We start from the raw sequence: 14,726 nt of genomic DNA, 5'->3' as shown, positions 1-14,726 counted from the left end.
CAAGATAAAGGTACTGTAGGAGGAGAGAAGAATAAAACCGAGATAAATGCATATTATAATTCCACTAAAGCTGGAATTGATACCATTCATCAAATGGCGAGTATGTACACCTGCAAGAGGGGAACAAAGAGATGGCCTCTATCTGTATTTTACTCTCTCATCGACATTTGTGCTATCAATGCAACCACCATATTCATCCAGCAACATCCAAGATGGAATGAAAAGAAACACAACAAACGGAAACTTTATCTTCTGCAAGCTGGGATGGAACTAGTGAAATTGCAGGTAGAAGAAAGAAGTGCCAATGCAAGAGGGTTGTCTAACTAAATTTTTCAATCAGTGGAGCCTATTCTACAAAAGAAAATCAAAGAAGTGACAACAGAAGCACGTCAGCCTCCTGCAGGAAAAGGTCGGTGCCATATTTGTGTAAGAAAAGCTGAAACAAAGAAGCAGAAATACACCAATCTAAGTATACGAAAATAGTATTGTGGACATTGTCATAAACATGGGTGTAACACACATTCAGAAAAAAACTGTGAAGTGCGTCTCTTGTCTTGAAGTAGTTTGTTGTATATGAACACATCTGTATTTTGTATTGTAATATGTAAATTTTTTATTCACTCAATCCCATATTTATAACAATTAACAACATTTATAAACCGATGCCTTAGTTAAAATACATAAATCACTTTGAAAGTTGTAATTTTTCGTCAGTAAACTTATTTAATACCTGTGGGCTGCCGAACCCCCTCCCTCCCCCCCCCCCCCCTAGGCATCCAAGTTAGAAAAAAACTTCTCACGCTATAAATTACACTGCCGCTCGCTACGACATCACTATCTTTGAAAGCATGGACACAATAACACTTTTCGTGGTGTAATGGGGTCAGTGATAGCTATCTGAATAACAATTACAACAACGCATCTGACTATCAGAGTTTACTAGGTTCGAAGGATGAAATACCACGAAAACTAGTATCACTCTCCAGAAAAATATTAAGTGCGAGAGTCTACGGGGAGTAGGCTGGCTCTGAGCACTATGGGACTTAACATCTATGGTCATCAGTCCCCTAGAACTTAGAACTACTTAAACCTAACTAACCTAAGCACAGCCCACAACACCCAGTCATCACGGGGGAGTAGGAATGATGTATTTTCTTTACCAGTAACACCAACTTATATTCGAGAATAAGTTCATAATGCAATGACATAATTTTATACTATTTATGTTTCGTTCTCAATCAACGACAACCTCTGTAAGTACCGCCTTGCTAAAACAACATCCTTGACTCAAATGAAGTCTTATCATAATGAAATTATTCCGTCGATCTCAATCCTTCAGGATTACATGGACTAACTTTTCGTTTATAATTAATCACTTTTCCATAACAAGCAAACTTGCTTTCCCTGTCTAAAGATTAATTGTCTTTCTTTTCGTTACAAGTCATTCACTGAAAAATACTATTCCTTTTCTTTAATTTCTCTGAACTTAGCTTCTACCAATATTCCAGTCTTTTGCTTTAATGGCCTTTGGATTTACTTTATTCCGAAAATATATATTCCAGACATTAGTCTGCTTTCAAATGCGACTTTGATTATTTTTTCCTGGTAATCGTATGGGGATAAAAGACAGCTTGGGTACTGACCTTTTCAGTTTAATACTGATTTTTTTTCCTGCAATTAAATCAACTACACGTACAAGTCAGCGTTTTAATTAAGAGTGCTGGTTCACTATTCAAAACTCCACGAAGCGAAAATGTAACAAAACAAAAATAATAAAATAAAATAACACGAAGAACCTAAGTGCGACCGCCACTTTCCAGTCATCTGAACTTCAAATAGTCACACAAAACTCAACCACTTCAGTCGTTGACTTCCGCGACCCACTAATATCTAAAATTCAAAATACAGCACTCGATGATCTCTTTCAGAAAGAATTAGCGCGTTCTCTTTTGAATGGTTCTTGGAAAAGCTATCACATTCTCAATAAACTTCAGATTGTTTCTCAATAAATAATTGTTGTGTAGGACGACCGTTCTCTTTAGTATAGATTACATCTTCAGTGCATCCAACGAGATTTCCGGAATTTACTATATTGCGACGCTCAAACCGAAGTCACATAATAAATCCTAACCAAACCATCGCTAAGTCACTACTCCTTAGTGCTTGTGTACGCCTATAGAATCACAATAATACAATGCAAGGCCACTATCTCTTAGTGCGTGCTTTAACCCTCAACCACAAGACAACTAATTGACTTCGCGTGAACACGTCTCTTCACATACACCATCTAACGGAAAATCTCACACAAATATTGAAAAAAGGTTCGCCTACCATTTCGTTGCTGTTAAGCAGCACGACGCACCATTAATCACAGCTAGGAGGAACTAATCTCACATTCAATGAATCGGAGTTTTTCTTATACTTGGTGAGTCTACACTCTACCAAAAATCTGAGAAACAGTCATTTCCTACATAAGCCGATAATCTTCTCAAAATATCTCCTAAACGACGTAGAACTGCTCTGAACACATTTGAGTTCTATCCCCACTGCAGACCAGTTCACATATCGTACGTGTGAGCCGATCTCATTGCAGTCACGATAATCTCTCTCGAGCCTCACTACTCGAACAATACTCGGATACTAATATTGATATTCTCAAAGGACAAGCCAAGAACCATTTTCTGGGAACAAATATTCCATGCTAATTCTTTCTTTAACAATAAGTGTTTCTAGAACGAGATTTTCACTCTGCAGCGGATTGTGCGCTGATATGAAACTTCCTGGCAGATCAAAACTGTGTGGCGGACCAAGACTCGAACTCGGGACCTTTGCCTTACGCGGGCAAGTGCCCTACCAACTGAGCTACCCAAGCACGACTCACGCCCAGTCCTCACAGCTTTACTTCTGCCAGTATCTTGCCTCCTACCTTCCAAACTTTACAGAAGCTCTCCTGCGAACCCTGCAGAACTAGCACTCCTGAAAGAAAGGATATTGCGGATACATGGCTTAGCCACAGCCTGGGGGATGTTTCCAGAATGAGATTTTCACTCTGCAGCGGAGTGTGCGCTGATACGAAACTTCCTGGCAGATTAAAACTGTGTTTCTTCTATGCAGTCGCCGGCAAACGTTCGTAGTGGCCAGTTGCATCGCAGCTATTATCTTTGCCGCACGCCGCGATTCAGCAATCGGCTGGGCGTTGCAAACTCGCTGACTTGACAGGACACAGCTTTTCTAGAGCCTCAATTGTCACATATCTAAAATATTTTCGCACAAAAATTTAAGAAACTATACAAACAACTTTAACTCTTCAGTCTTCTAACACATAGAAATCGATGCAAAGATGAAGCGATACAAACAAGTGATGCGCTTTCTTCGGGCTGAAGGTGGTTTGGAGCGTTACATAAATTTCTTTCATGAATTCACTATACACAAATATGAGTGAACATCCATAAACTTTGGACTGACACAACATAGGATTCACAACAATGGAAACTTTCCTTCTAGCCTCCAGAACTACAGATGCTTTGATTACATATGCGACTTACTAACAGGAGTCAATCAAGAAGGGGTGAGGAAGGGAACTAACGCTTCTGACAGTGCAGTGATCTCGTCCCAGAGTCCAGTCACACCCTTTCCATTAAGCCACAAATGTTAACCATTGTTATAGCTTGCCCCTTCCTACATACTACTCCTTCCTATTCCTCTCTAACAATTCCTGTTCAATTGGCCTTCCCGTCCATTGAGATTTCATTAATCTTTTAATTTTCAGAGTAGTATTTACGATTCTGTGGAACATCCCTATCTTCTCCTTATTTTCGTTAATCTCCCCTTTTCTCTTGTCTGTACAGATTCTATCCACTGATGATCTTTTACTCCCAGCTGATCCTGAAGCTTGGTAATCAAGGGAAGGCAGGATTCGGTTACGATTGTGGACGGGGCCGTAATCAGTTACTATTCGCTGCCTTTTACAGTTACACGCAATTTATTTTAAATCAGTAACTCCAGACTCAACGATAAATAGAAATACCACACGTTATTAATGAAGGAATAAACAACTGTGCAAATAATAGTGTCTTCAGTGAGTTACAGTTTAGCAAATCACCATCAAATACAGATACAGATTTTAAAGGCAAGCCACTGTGATCTAGGCTTAAGGCCTTACACGCCAGGAATGACAATAAATTAAGAACTGTTTAAAACTCGCTGCAAATTACAACTTACAGGTATTGAAATATTAAAGGTAAGTCGGCACAAACACAGCAGAAGGTATCAGACGCCAGGAATGGCAGTAAATAAGGTGTTAAGGCTTACAGATAAAATACAAATACCAAGTTAGAATTTTAAGGCAAATGACCACAATCACGGCTGAAGTCCTTACACGCCAGGAACAGCAATAATATAAAAAATTTAATAACCTGCTCCAAAATAGTATATACAATAGCAAAGGTTAATTAAAAAAACAAGCAACTGGTCACCAAACGGGTGAAATAAGATGATGCTAAACTTTGTAACAAAACCCTCAACATCCGCTGAACACTACACTGCTACATTTATTCCAGAAGGCGACCAGAACTATTAACTATACGTATATAACCTTCAATGTAGTTATTACAAGGTATTGTAATAAATAATACAATAATAAAATACAAGGACCAGTACATACGTTCCTTAAAAGGTACTGAGACAGATTATACCCGGAGATACCGTGGGCTGAAGGAGCGTTACACTGAACTTCTGGCCATCAGACCGCCTTTTAGAACACACACGTCTTACAAGAACCAAGTGGCCACAGAGGATGCTCCAGGAATCGACCTCTGAGAATGTCCGGCAACAAACACTTTCGCGAGCGATGAGATAGGCAGCCAAGAGTTGCATTCACTTCACAAGATGGTAACCCAGACTTGTGGCAGTTTAACGAATGTCTAATGATAATCTTGCTGAAGCTACCTGACTTCCGATAAACCAAATGCAACGATGGAACAATACGCCAAAGCCGGAACCGGCGGTCTGCACTACGTCCACAGAATACTGTGCTTAGAGCGCCCGGAACGAGAAAGGAATCACTACCACCAGAAAAGAAGAATCACCAACCGGCCTACAATCAAGAAAGTTGTCGAATCTACACGCCTTACCGGACAGCAGCGGCAAGGCGAGGAAACGCACACTACCGTTACATATGTTAACCCCCAGGGCAGGTAACTGGGGCGTTAGCGTCCACCAGGCAAGAAAATTACCGCTGATTGAACTTAAAAAATTGTAACAAGTTGAACGCAGTAAATAGTAATAAGAAGTCGAGGAAAGCTAATCAGATCTTCCTTCCCCAAGCACTCCACTCGCTGCTCTTCGCCTCGGCGACACTACGAGCAGCAACACGAACCCAAGTGACTGGGGAATCGCGAGACATCACAATGGTGGAGGTTTCTCTACTTGGATTGAAATGCACTCATCTTAAAGCTTGTTGGATCTGGTTTACGACGAAGTCGTGCACCCTCGTAACCACAGCCCTTCCATCCGGCAGTCCATGCGTGCTACCAGTGGTCCCGGCGTGTTTTGGCACTACGCGGACCTGGCTCCTCCTGAGTCCCCAATCGAACTCGCACACTTACATGACCCGAAAAACAGCGAGGTCGCCCCAAAGACAGGGCAACAGTTACTACATACCGATAACCGCCGCTGTTGCCACTAGCGGACAGGACACGCTTGCGAAACCGAGTGGCCAGTCAACACGAGAAGAAGACAAACAACCGCAACAATGCCAACTAACCGATACTTCCTGGTCTCCAAGAGAGGGCGGAAACCTACTAACAGCACCAACGTGATCCGCAGCATGATTCAGAAGCATTTTGATAACTAGGATAGATCGATCTCATTTTCCTGCTCAACATTAGTAGGCTGAACAATTTTTTGTTCACTGTATTTTGTCCTTCATTGCCTCCACCAGCATCAAAACAACCCTATACTTGATTTTATCCTCCATACCCCTTCCTCTTCAACATCCGCTTCCAGTTCTTCCCCATTGTACTTGATTCACTATCCCCACTACAACACCCCACTTTCTCTTCAATATCTTCACTATCATGCACTACACATATTTTAGAACTCCCGTTTGCTACATCTCCTTTTCCTTCTGAACATTCCTTAAGACTGTCCGTTAACCCAGTGGTTGTCAAACTGTGGCTTGCGGGTCACCTGTAGCCCAAATTAAGTATTCAGGCGGCCTGTGGTCCTCAGCTACATTTTATATTATGTGTTTATATTAACTAAAATCTGCATCCAAAAAATATCATCTAACGTCAGGACCTTCTTAATAGGCTGTTTTACTGCTCAGTAACGAACAAAAATACGTACAGAGCCAATGATATTTTAAGGTGTGCTTAATTGTAACTGACGATGGTGAATTCTGCAGTGAGCTAAGTAAGGCTGCAGAGGGCTAAGTAGCATGGTCACTGTGGGAGGAATGTTTTCTCTTTTGTCTTCCAGTGCTGACAAATCATGGGCATGCCTGAAGCGTACCAATCAGCTCCTATGTTATAAATTTTGGCATGGAAGTAACATCGATCTGTGAATGAGTGTTACAGAGACAGTTATTTCAAATGTGGTAGTCTAAATATTTGTTGCAATGAATATGAAATTAAATTAAAGTTTTTATAATACAATGCAATGAGTGAAGAATAATAACATTCAAAACATTTAGTAAACATGTGTAATCGTCTCAAATTGCGTAGCGCATTTAAATGTAAGTATAGTTACTGTTATTAATCAATTAGTCATCTGCTCACACAGAAAACACAACAAATCTCCATCGGGCAATTAGTGCCGCAATTTTGCGTCGCTGAGGGTGGAAGCAGTCTGAAACGTAACAGTCGACATGAAGTGTTCCGAATGGTGCTGGCTTTTAAAAATCGATACTTGGGTGCTGGCGGCCGGGGGCCAATGTATAGAGCCTTTATTATTTCTAATCTATCAGATTTTCATAGCATACTAACATATGTGGGTTACCATTAATAATAAGATCGCCACATGTGGCCCGAGGTGCCATTCAACAACGTCACTGTTGGCTCATGGGCAAAAAACGTTGACGACCACTGACTTAACCCGTTCATTTTTTCCACACACTTGTTATACATCATCTCATACGTCTCTACAATGGTGCTAAAAACATTAACACCACAGTCAATCTTTATTTAATCTAAGCAAGTCATTACACGCTTATCCTCACTTTTTATGTTACCGTAGAACAATCTGTTCTCCCTATTAATATACTCCTGCAGATCATATCTGTCATTAAAATGAAAACCTCAGACAACATTATAGAGCTGTTTTATTTGTTTGTTTTTCGTCTTCACGTTTTGGCGACTGAACCTTCTTCAGACTACAACTTCTTTATTCGTTACTCCACAGAATTTTGTTACTACTGTCCCAAAATTGACAACAATTGACTGTATTCCCATTATATGCAGTACATCTATTATTGATGTGAATGGTTTTGCCGTCACCATTTGATTGCTTACACGTGCAATCAGGGGATCTGTGGTCACAACCTGCACCATGTAGGCCTCTCATCGTTATGAGCGGGTGTTTCCTCATCACATCTATCATGATATTATATATTTGCACCCCTCCAGGCTCTGATATCTCTTTCACTTCTTCCTCCATCTACTTTCGTCAGCAATATGCTTTGTTTTGATTCAGTTCATTATACCATTCGTGATTACCATGAAAATTTTTTCGCCTCTTCGATTTCAACTGTTTGCTTCCCTCAATTTTCTCAAAAAGGTTTCCATTATAATCACCAACAATGATACACTTTCTTCTATCCCATGGGAATTTTCTATGCATAGTCATTTACAAACAGTCCTCAGGAACTAGCCCACTTATATGTTTTACATATACAGATCTTCACAAACATACTTTCATCCTCGTATTATCCCCAGATCTACGTCAAGGTGCGTCTAAGAATTCTTAATACCATTCGATCTGTACTCTGTGATTATAAGTTTTCTAAGAATTCTTCCAAAATGTTAAATCCTAAAACAGCTCTGACTGCCCAACTTCGTGCGTCTGCTGTAAATCTTCGTTTTGCAATTCTGATTTTTCATTTTCACAATATGCTTGTGGACTAATTCCTCTGAAATTTTAGAAACAACGATTTTCAGTTTTTCTTTCTGTTTAGTTTCAGAAATTTGTAGGTCGGTGGAAGTTCCCAATGATTCGTTTCTTCCACAAACATTTGCTTTAATTCATGACACTTTATTGTCCAACGTTTCATTAACTCATTTTTCTAAACTCTGAATATTTTCATTAGTTTTACGTACCACTAGGCCAGCCTGTTTCTGAAGTTTATTTACTGACTGAGGAAGCGCTGTGCAAGCTTCGATTTTATCTGCTTTAAGCTGTTCATCTACAGCTTTTATTTTCGACAGACGCTGTCCTCTTATGAGTCCAATTATTCGTCAACATTTTTCATACTTTCATTCATTGTACCTATCATGTCAAGTAAAACTTTCACTTTCAATAAAGATTCCTAACTGACGCTTGAAGATTAAATTTTCTCACTTGATATGTTGTTGACGATAGCGTTTCAGACCATTGCACGTCTAGCTTATGGTTCACTGCTAACATTAATTTCATCAATTCTGTTTTTACATTAATTTTATGCTCTTGATCCATTACTGTAATTTTCGATTTCCTTTAATGAAAATATTTAACACCCTGCTCATCAGTATATCTGTAAATGCATTCACTGGGAAATTTAACTTGTCATAATTCTGTTTTTCAAAACCCACTAGTTTTATGTCATTAGTTATTATTTTGTCTTCGCTACCTAGCTGTTCCGGTTCTGCAATGCTGTTCTGCTGTGCCTATTCCATTCCCGATACGCCAGACACCAGTGTCGCAATGGTTTCTAATTTTCTCACAACCACTAAAATTTCAGTTTTGTCGATGTATAAATACATGGGCCAGGAAAAATTAACTATTGTCCGGTCCACTAGAGTCTACATTTGTAACACGGCTGTCGGGATTTACTAGTTAACTATCCTTCCTAATTAGGAATAATGACTGTAGGCATATCGGGTCCTCAACGCCCTGTGACAACGAAAATTTTAAAGGTGAACATAAGAGTACTTTACTTTGTGAGCATAATTTTGAAATCTTTATTAAAGGAAAAATTATTTTGTTTATACAATAACTGGAAGGTTGACGTAGGTATGGTCAGTCATTTAGTATCTTCTAGCACTGCATTTAAATATTTAATATGAACTACATTATCAAAAATACCACTAATTACTGCAATGTTGAAAAATAATGAGCTGCTAGTAACACTCTGTCACGTGACTGTAACGGCCATCAAATATGAAATACGGTCAGGACGAAGTCGTGAAGCACCATAAAATAAACTTTAGTTCCAAACAGAGTTACTAAATCAAATTTATCCTGACATTTAAACGAAATAACTATGTCTTATTATAATGGGTTTAGAAAAAATGATTTAAAAAGGCACCTCTGCTGAAATCAATTTTAATTGATGGAAGTCTAAATAGCTCAAAAACTTTTGAGAGCTATACTTTACAAAGTTTACTGGTAGACTTATCTGTGTCAGCTCATTGTTGAGGTGTGGAGTATGATGACTTTAGAGAGAGACTTTCTCTCTCTCTCTCTCTCTCTCTCTCTCTCTCTCTGTGTGTGTGTGTGTCTTATAAAGATTTTGTGGTTAATAATACGTGGCGATAAATATCTCCCTCCGTCATCTCAGTATACTGACATCACAGAACTACTAAGCCTTCTGAGCACACTGACATTTACTGCCAGCAACAGACTGCCACTGTTGACTCTTTCAACAACAAATATCTTTGGTACAGCCAGCGCAATTCCATTTCCAACTTGAACAAACACGCTTACACTTATATTTTATTGTATATTACACATTCAGTTGTTACATGTAATTTAAGTCTTTAAGATAACATATTGCAAAAATAATAAAAAATAAAATCACAACTTTGGACAGAAAAATAAAGGCGTTTTTACACAAATAGATTCCTACGTCACTATCAGGTGGCAGCACTTGTTACGCCGTTTATGCTGAAATACTTCAAAATGAATTACTTGAGAAATTGATGCACAGAAGAGGGAAAATTATGTATGTCACTGAATCGAATTTACTGCGTCGTCACGTACTCCTTGCAATGGAGTGCGTCTTCTTAAAATAGAGCCACCGCAAACGAAAAGACTGGCGCCGCCATACCGACTGCTTTCCCGTGCCCCACAGGAGCGCCAGACGAACAGACGACCAGAATCGCCCTGCAAGCCAAACGACGGCTTGTCTCTACTACCATTGCTATCCCCCACCACGAGGAGACGCAACTTGTCAGCATGACAGCTGGCACTGACACTGCTGCTGCCAGAACTACCTACGTTGGCCCACTTAACCACGCTGACAGTGAGACAGCTGGTATCTGGCGCTAGGATCCGGCTAACTCCTGTTGCGCGTGAACAGAGGGCACTTTCCCCTTACCGTGCCCCTCGACCCTGATCTAAAGCTGCTGCGAGATCTGTAGCTATGCAAGAGTCGTGCTTAAGGCGAGATGGCAATCCTGACTTCCAGGACATGGTCGACGTTGCTGGTCCTGTCACTGAATGTTTCCTTCCTCGTGGAATCTTCTCCACAGGCGAGAGATGATGCCTCGGGGCGAGATCCGTCTCTCAGACTATGAGATTCGACGAACGCTGATTAATATGTCGACGAACCGTCCTTGCGTGATGTCGTCCAGGTGTATTTCATGTGCTATCCAACTTCCCTTTGACTTGAGTTCTGTGTTTCAAATGCACTCAGAACGCACTGAGATCACTGTACGTACAGTCATATAAGTCACGTATTTCTATGTTATACCTCCGCCCCCGCCCCTCCTTCCTCCCCCTAATTCAGACTGTACTGCGCTCACAAAAAGTGATGAAGTGATAATTCGTAAAAATATGTATTATATCAGTCTCAGTTGCAAATATTCACAATTAATAAGTAGTTTCGATCACATTTAACGATAATATTCATTCGATGATTAATCAGATCTGAGGATCGTCCTTAAATGTGATTGAAATTAGTTATCAAGTGTAACTATTTAGAATTGAGACTGTTATAATAAATATTTTAAAAATGTAAACAGCTGAGCAGTCTGTCATGGCAAAACGTCATTTACTATCTATATTTTTGATGGGTCTCAAAGAACCCTTACGTGGTGAATAAGAGCGTATTTTCCAAACGAGTGAAAAAAAAAGAGATGATCGTATGGCATTGTTGGCCGGGAGGCCCCATTCGGGTTCGGCTGCCAAGTGCAATCTTATTTGAGTCGACGCCACACTGGGCGACTTGCGTGCCGATGATGAGGATGAAATGATGACGAGGACAACACAACACCCAGTCCACGAGCGCAGAAAATCTCCAACCCGGCCCAGAATCGAACTCGGGCACGCTGCATGGGAGGCAAGCACGTTACCACTTCTTTTTAGCTGTTTTTTTATTCATTCCACGAAAACAGCAACAAAAATGGCTAGCTTTCAATGAAATGACATAAATAAGGTGACAGACAATTGCAGTCATAAATCAGCTATGCAGGCGGTCGTCAAAACGAGTAATATAAAGCAATTCAGAATCTCTAATCTATTTTCTTGTTCAGTGACATGGCTCCGTACAGGTGAGGCCTGCGTTGTACTGACGATGTTTCAATAAAGCGTATTACATGCTGTCTAGGTCTGAGATTTTCGCTTCTATAGCTCTACAGCCTTATGCAGTTCGAACATTCCTAGCTGTACATTTTCTTACATTCAAAGAGAGAAAAAGAATGCGGGTTATTTCACCATTATGATTTCTATTTATCTGCTACAAGACAACAAACATCTTAGTCGCTCCAGATATCGATAACTTAATGGAACATGCATATAGTGATAAATGTCACTCTATAACCTACATACTGTTGCATCGTTAAGTGTATGAGTAAATTTTGTCCCTTTCGAAGAATTATAGTGTTATGGATTTCGGCGCATACAATTTAAAATCGGGCAAACAGTAGTTTCGTAAAGACACAGCTACCAACAATATGTTTTAAACAGATATGAAAATTAGAGTATCAATATTCTCTTGCCTGTAGCTGTAAGCTTCAGGGAATGTGTGGACATCCTTACTTAGAAGTTCTAATACCTTATGATCGTATGGATGTCGATGTTACACGGACCTATTATTTTCGATATCGCAGTTGGAACCTTACAGCAAGGTGGTTCACTTTTAGCGCTCAGCATTAAGAGAAGTTTCATACTGATTATAGACAGATAAATTATAAATTCGTTTCTTTTTCAGTCACCTGAGGTTGGATCGCTGTTAAGAGAGCAAGAGAGAGCTGGTCGTTTCGTATGCGCTATTTGTGCAGGTAAGTGTTTAAAATAATACTAAGTCACATTTTGAAGTATACGCCCATAAATTTCGTTTAGTTGCTCACTTTATTTCATCAAACGCAACGTATCTTGAGAACTTGTGACAATTTTATTAATAATGTTCGTCTCTCAGGAAGACGGGTTGTAGCCTCTCCTCGATGTTATTCAATCTGTATATTGAGAAAGCAGTAAAGGAAACAAAAGAAAAATTTGGAGTAGGTATTAAAATCCATGGAGAAGAAATAAAAACTTCGAGGTTCGCCGATGACATTGTAATTCTGTCAGAGACAGCAAAGGATTTGGAAGAGCAGTTGAACGGAATGGACAGTGTCTTGAAAGGAGGATATAAGATGAACATCAACAAAAGCAAAACGAGGATAATGGAATGTAGTCGAATTAAGTCGGGCGATGCTGAGGGAATTAGATTAGGAAATGAGACACTTAAAGTAGTAAAGGAGTTTTGCTATTTGGGGAGCAAAATAACTGATGATGATCGAAGTAGAGAGGATATAAAATGTAGACTGGCAATGGCAAGGAAGACGTTTCTGAAGAAGAGAAATTTGTTAACATCGAGTATAGATTTAAGTGTCAGGAAGTCGTTTCTGAAAGTATTTGTATGGAGTGTAGCCATGTATGGAAGTGAAACATGGACAATAAATAGTTTGGACAAGAAGAGAATAGAAGCTTTCGAAATGTGGTGCTACAGAAGAATGTTGAAGATTAGGTGGGTAGATCACGTAACTAATGAGGAGGTATTGAATAGGATTGGGGAGAAGAGAAGGTTGTGGCACAACTTGACTAGAAGAAGGGATCGGTTGGTAGGACATGTCCTGAGGCATCAAGAGATCCCAAATTTAGCATTGGAGAGCAGCGTGGAGGGTAAAAATCGTAGAGAGAGACCAAGAGATGAATACACTAAGCAGATTCAGAAGGATGTAGGTTGCAGTAGGTACTGGGAGATGAAGAAGCTTGCACAGGATGGAGTAGCATGGAGAGATGCATCAAACCAGTCTCAGGACTGAAGACCACAACAACAACAACATATCAGGAAGAAGATATTCAGTGAAGCTTGAAGCAGTAAGCTTGTTAATCACAATTTGTTCTTGAATTTTTCAGTAAGTTACTGATTATGTGATATTATTCTAATGAATTTTAATTGCTCCAAATGTTAAGTGGGGTTTAAATTCAGGTTTGTGGATGCATGATTACCAACTGAAAGATCAAAAATAATTTGTCCAAAGTATAATATATCCGTGGGATGAGTACGTATTACTAATAGAAACACATTTATTTTTTTTAACGTAACACAAGGTCAAAAATAATTACCATATTGTTTCGGGCGATAGTGCGATTATCAGTGAAGATAATAAGTTTTAAAAGAAATAATATTTTTCGTTGTATTTGTTCATGGGATATGACTTGAATTTAACAGGGATATAATAGTACTCCCTAGCACCGTTGAGTAGTAATATGTATGAACTGCTCTTATTTGCAGCGCCTACAGTTCTCAAGGCACACGGTGTTGGCTACGGCAAGAATATCACATCTTTTCCGCCTCTTAAGGACGCCATGGTGGAGGGCAACAAGTACAACTACAAGGAAGACAAAGTAGTCGTGGACGGTAGGTTTTTACGTATCTCAGAGATATGTGTGGTGCTGTTGACAGTGCATAGTGGCCGAAGTGAAGGGAAATGTTCTTGGTTAGTCCGAGCGAGGTGGAGCTAAGGTAACAATCTGGACTCACATTCAGGAGGACGTCGGTTCAAATCCCAGTAAATGTACGAAGGTTTCGTGTGGTTTCCCCCGGTCGCGGAAGGCAGATGACGGGACAGTTCCTCAGAAAAGATTACTTCCTCAATCCGAACTTGTGTTCCGTCTTCAGTGGCCTCGTCACAAAAGGGATGTTAAACCCTGATGTTCTTCCTCCTCACTGATGATTAGCACAATAATATAAACTAGATGTATTGGCGCACCTGAATTTAAATATCAGAAGTCTATCATCATGGCTACTTTCTAAGCTTAGAACCAATTTGTAATTGAAATGTAAAGTATGAAATGAGGAAGTGTGAGAGAATGTGTAGGAAAGTAGCCTACAAAACATCCCTACCAAGAAAAAGGAACTGGGAACTGTTAACGGGATACATGCTTCGCCATCCAGCAATAATTTAACTTGGCGCCGGAAGGAGCGGTTTGAGAGTAACAACAATAGGGAGAGACAAAGATTCCAGTGTGATGTTGGGAGAAACATATTAGCACAAGGGAGGAAGAGATAGGGGACAAGAAAATAAAGTCCACAGGCTAGGAAC

The 14,726-nt window shown here is 39.8% G+C and overlaps 1 protein-coding gene across 2 annotated transcripts in view; it reads left to right on the top strand.

Annotated features, from left to right (window-relative positions):
- LOC126458167 (Parkinson disease protein 7 homolog) overlaps nucleotides 1-14,726 on the top strand; it is a 46,415-nt gene that overhangs the window by 22,327 nt on the left and 9,362 nt on the right. For both annotated transcript variants that reach the window (XM_050095038.1, XM_050095046.1), the window contains exons 4-5: nucleotides 12,347-12,416; nucleotides 13,916-14,041. In XM_050095038.1, coding sequence (XP_049950995.1) covers nucleotides 12,347-12,416; nucleotides 13,916-14,041 — 196 coding nt within the window. The remainder of the gene's footprint in view (nucleotides 1-12,346; nucleotides 12,417-13,915; nucleotides 14,042-14,726) is intronic.

This window comes from Schistocerca serialis, chromosome 1, assembly GCF_023864345.2.
Source record: "Schistocerca serialis cubense isolate TAMUIC-IGC-003099 chromosome 1, iqSchSeri2.2, whole genome shotgun sequence".
Lineage (NCBI taxonomy): Eukaryota > Metazoa > Arthropoda > Insecta > Orthoptera > Acrididae > Schistocerca > Schistocerca serialis.
This window is presented reverse-complemented; position numbering and strand designations above follow the sequence as displayed.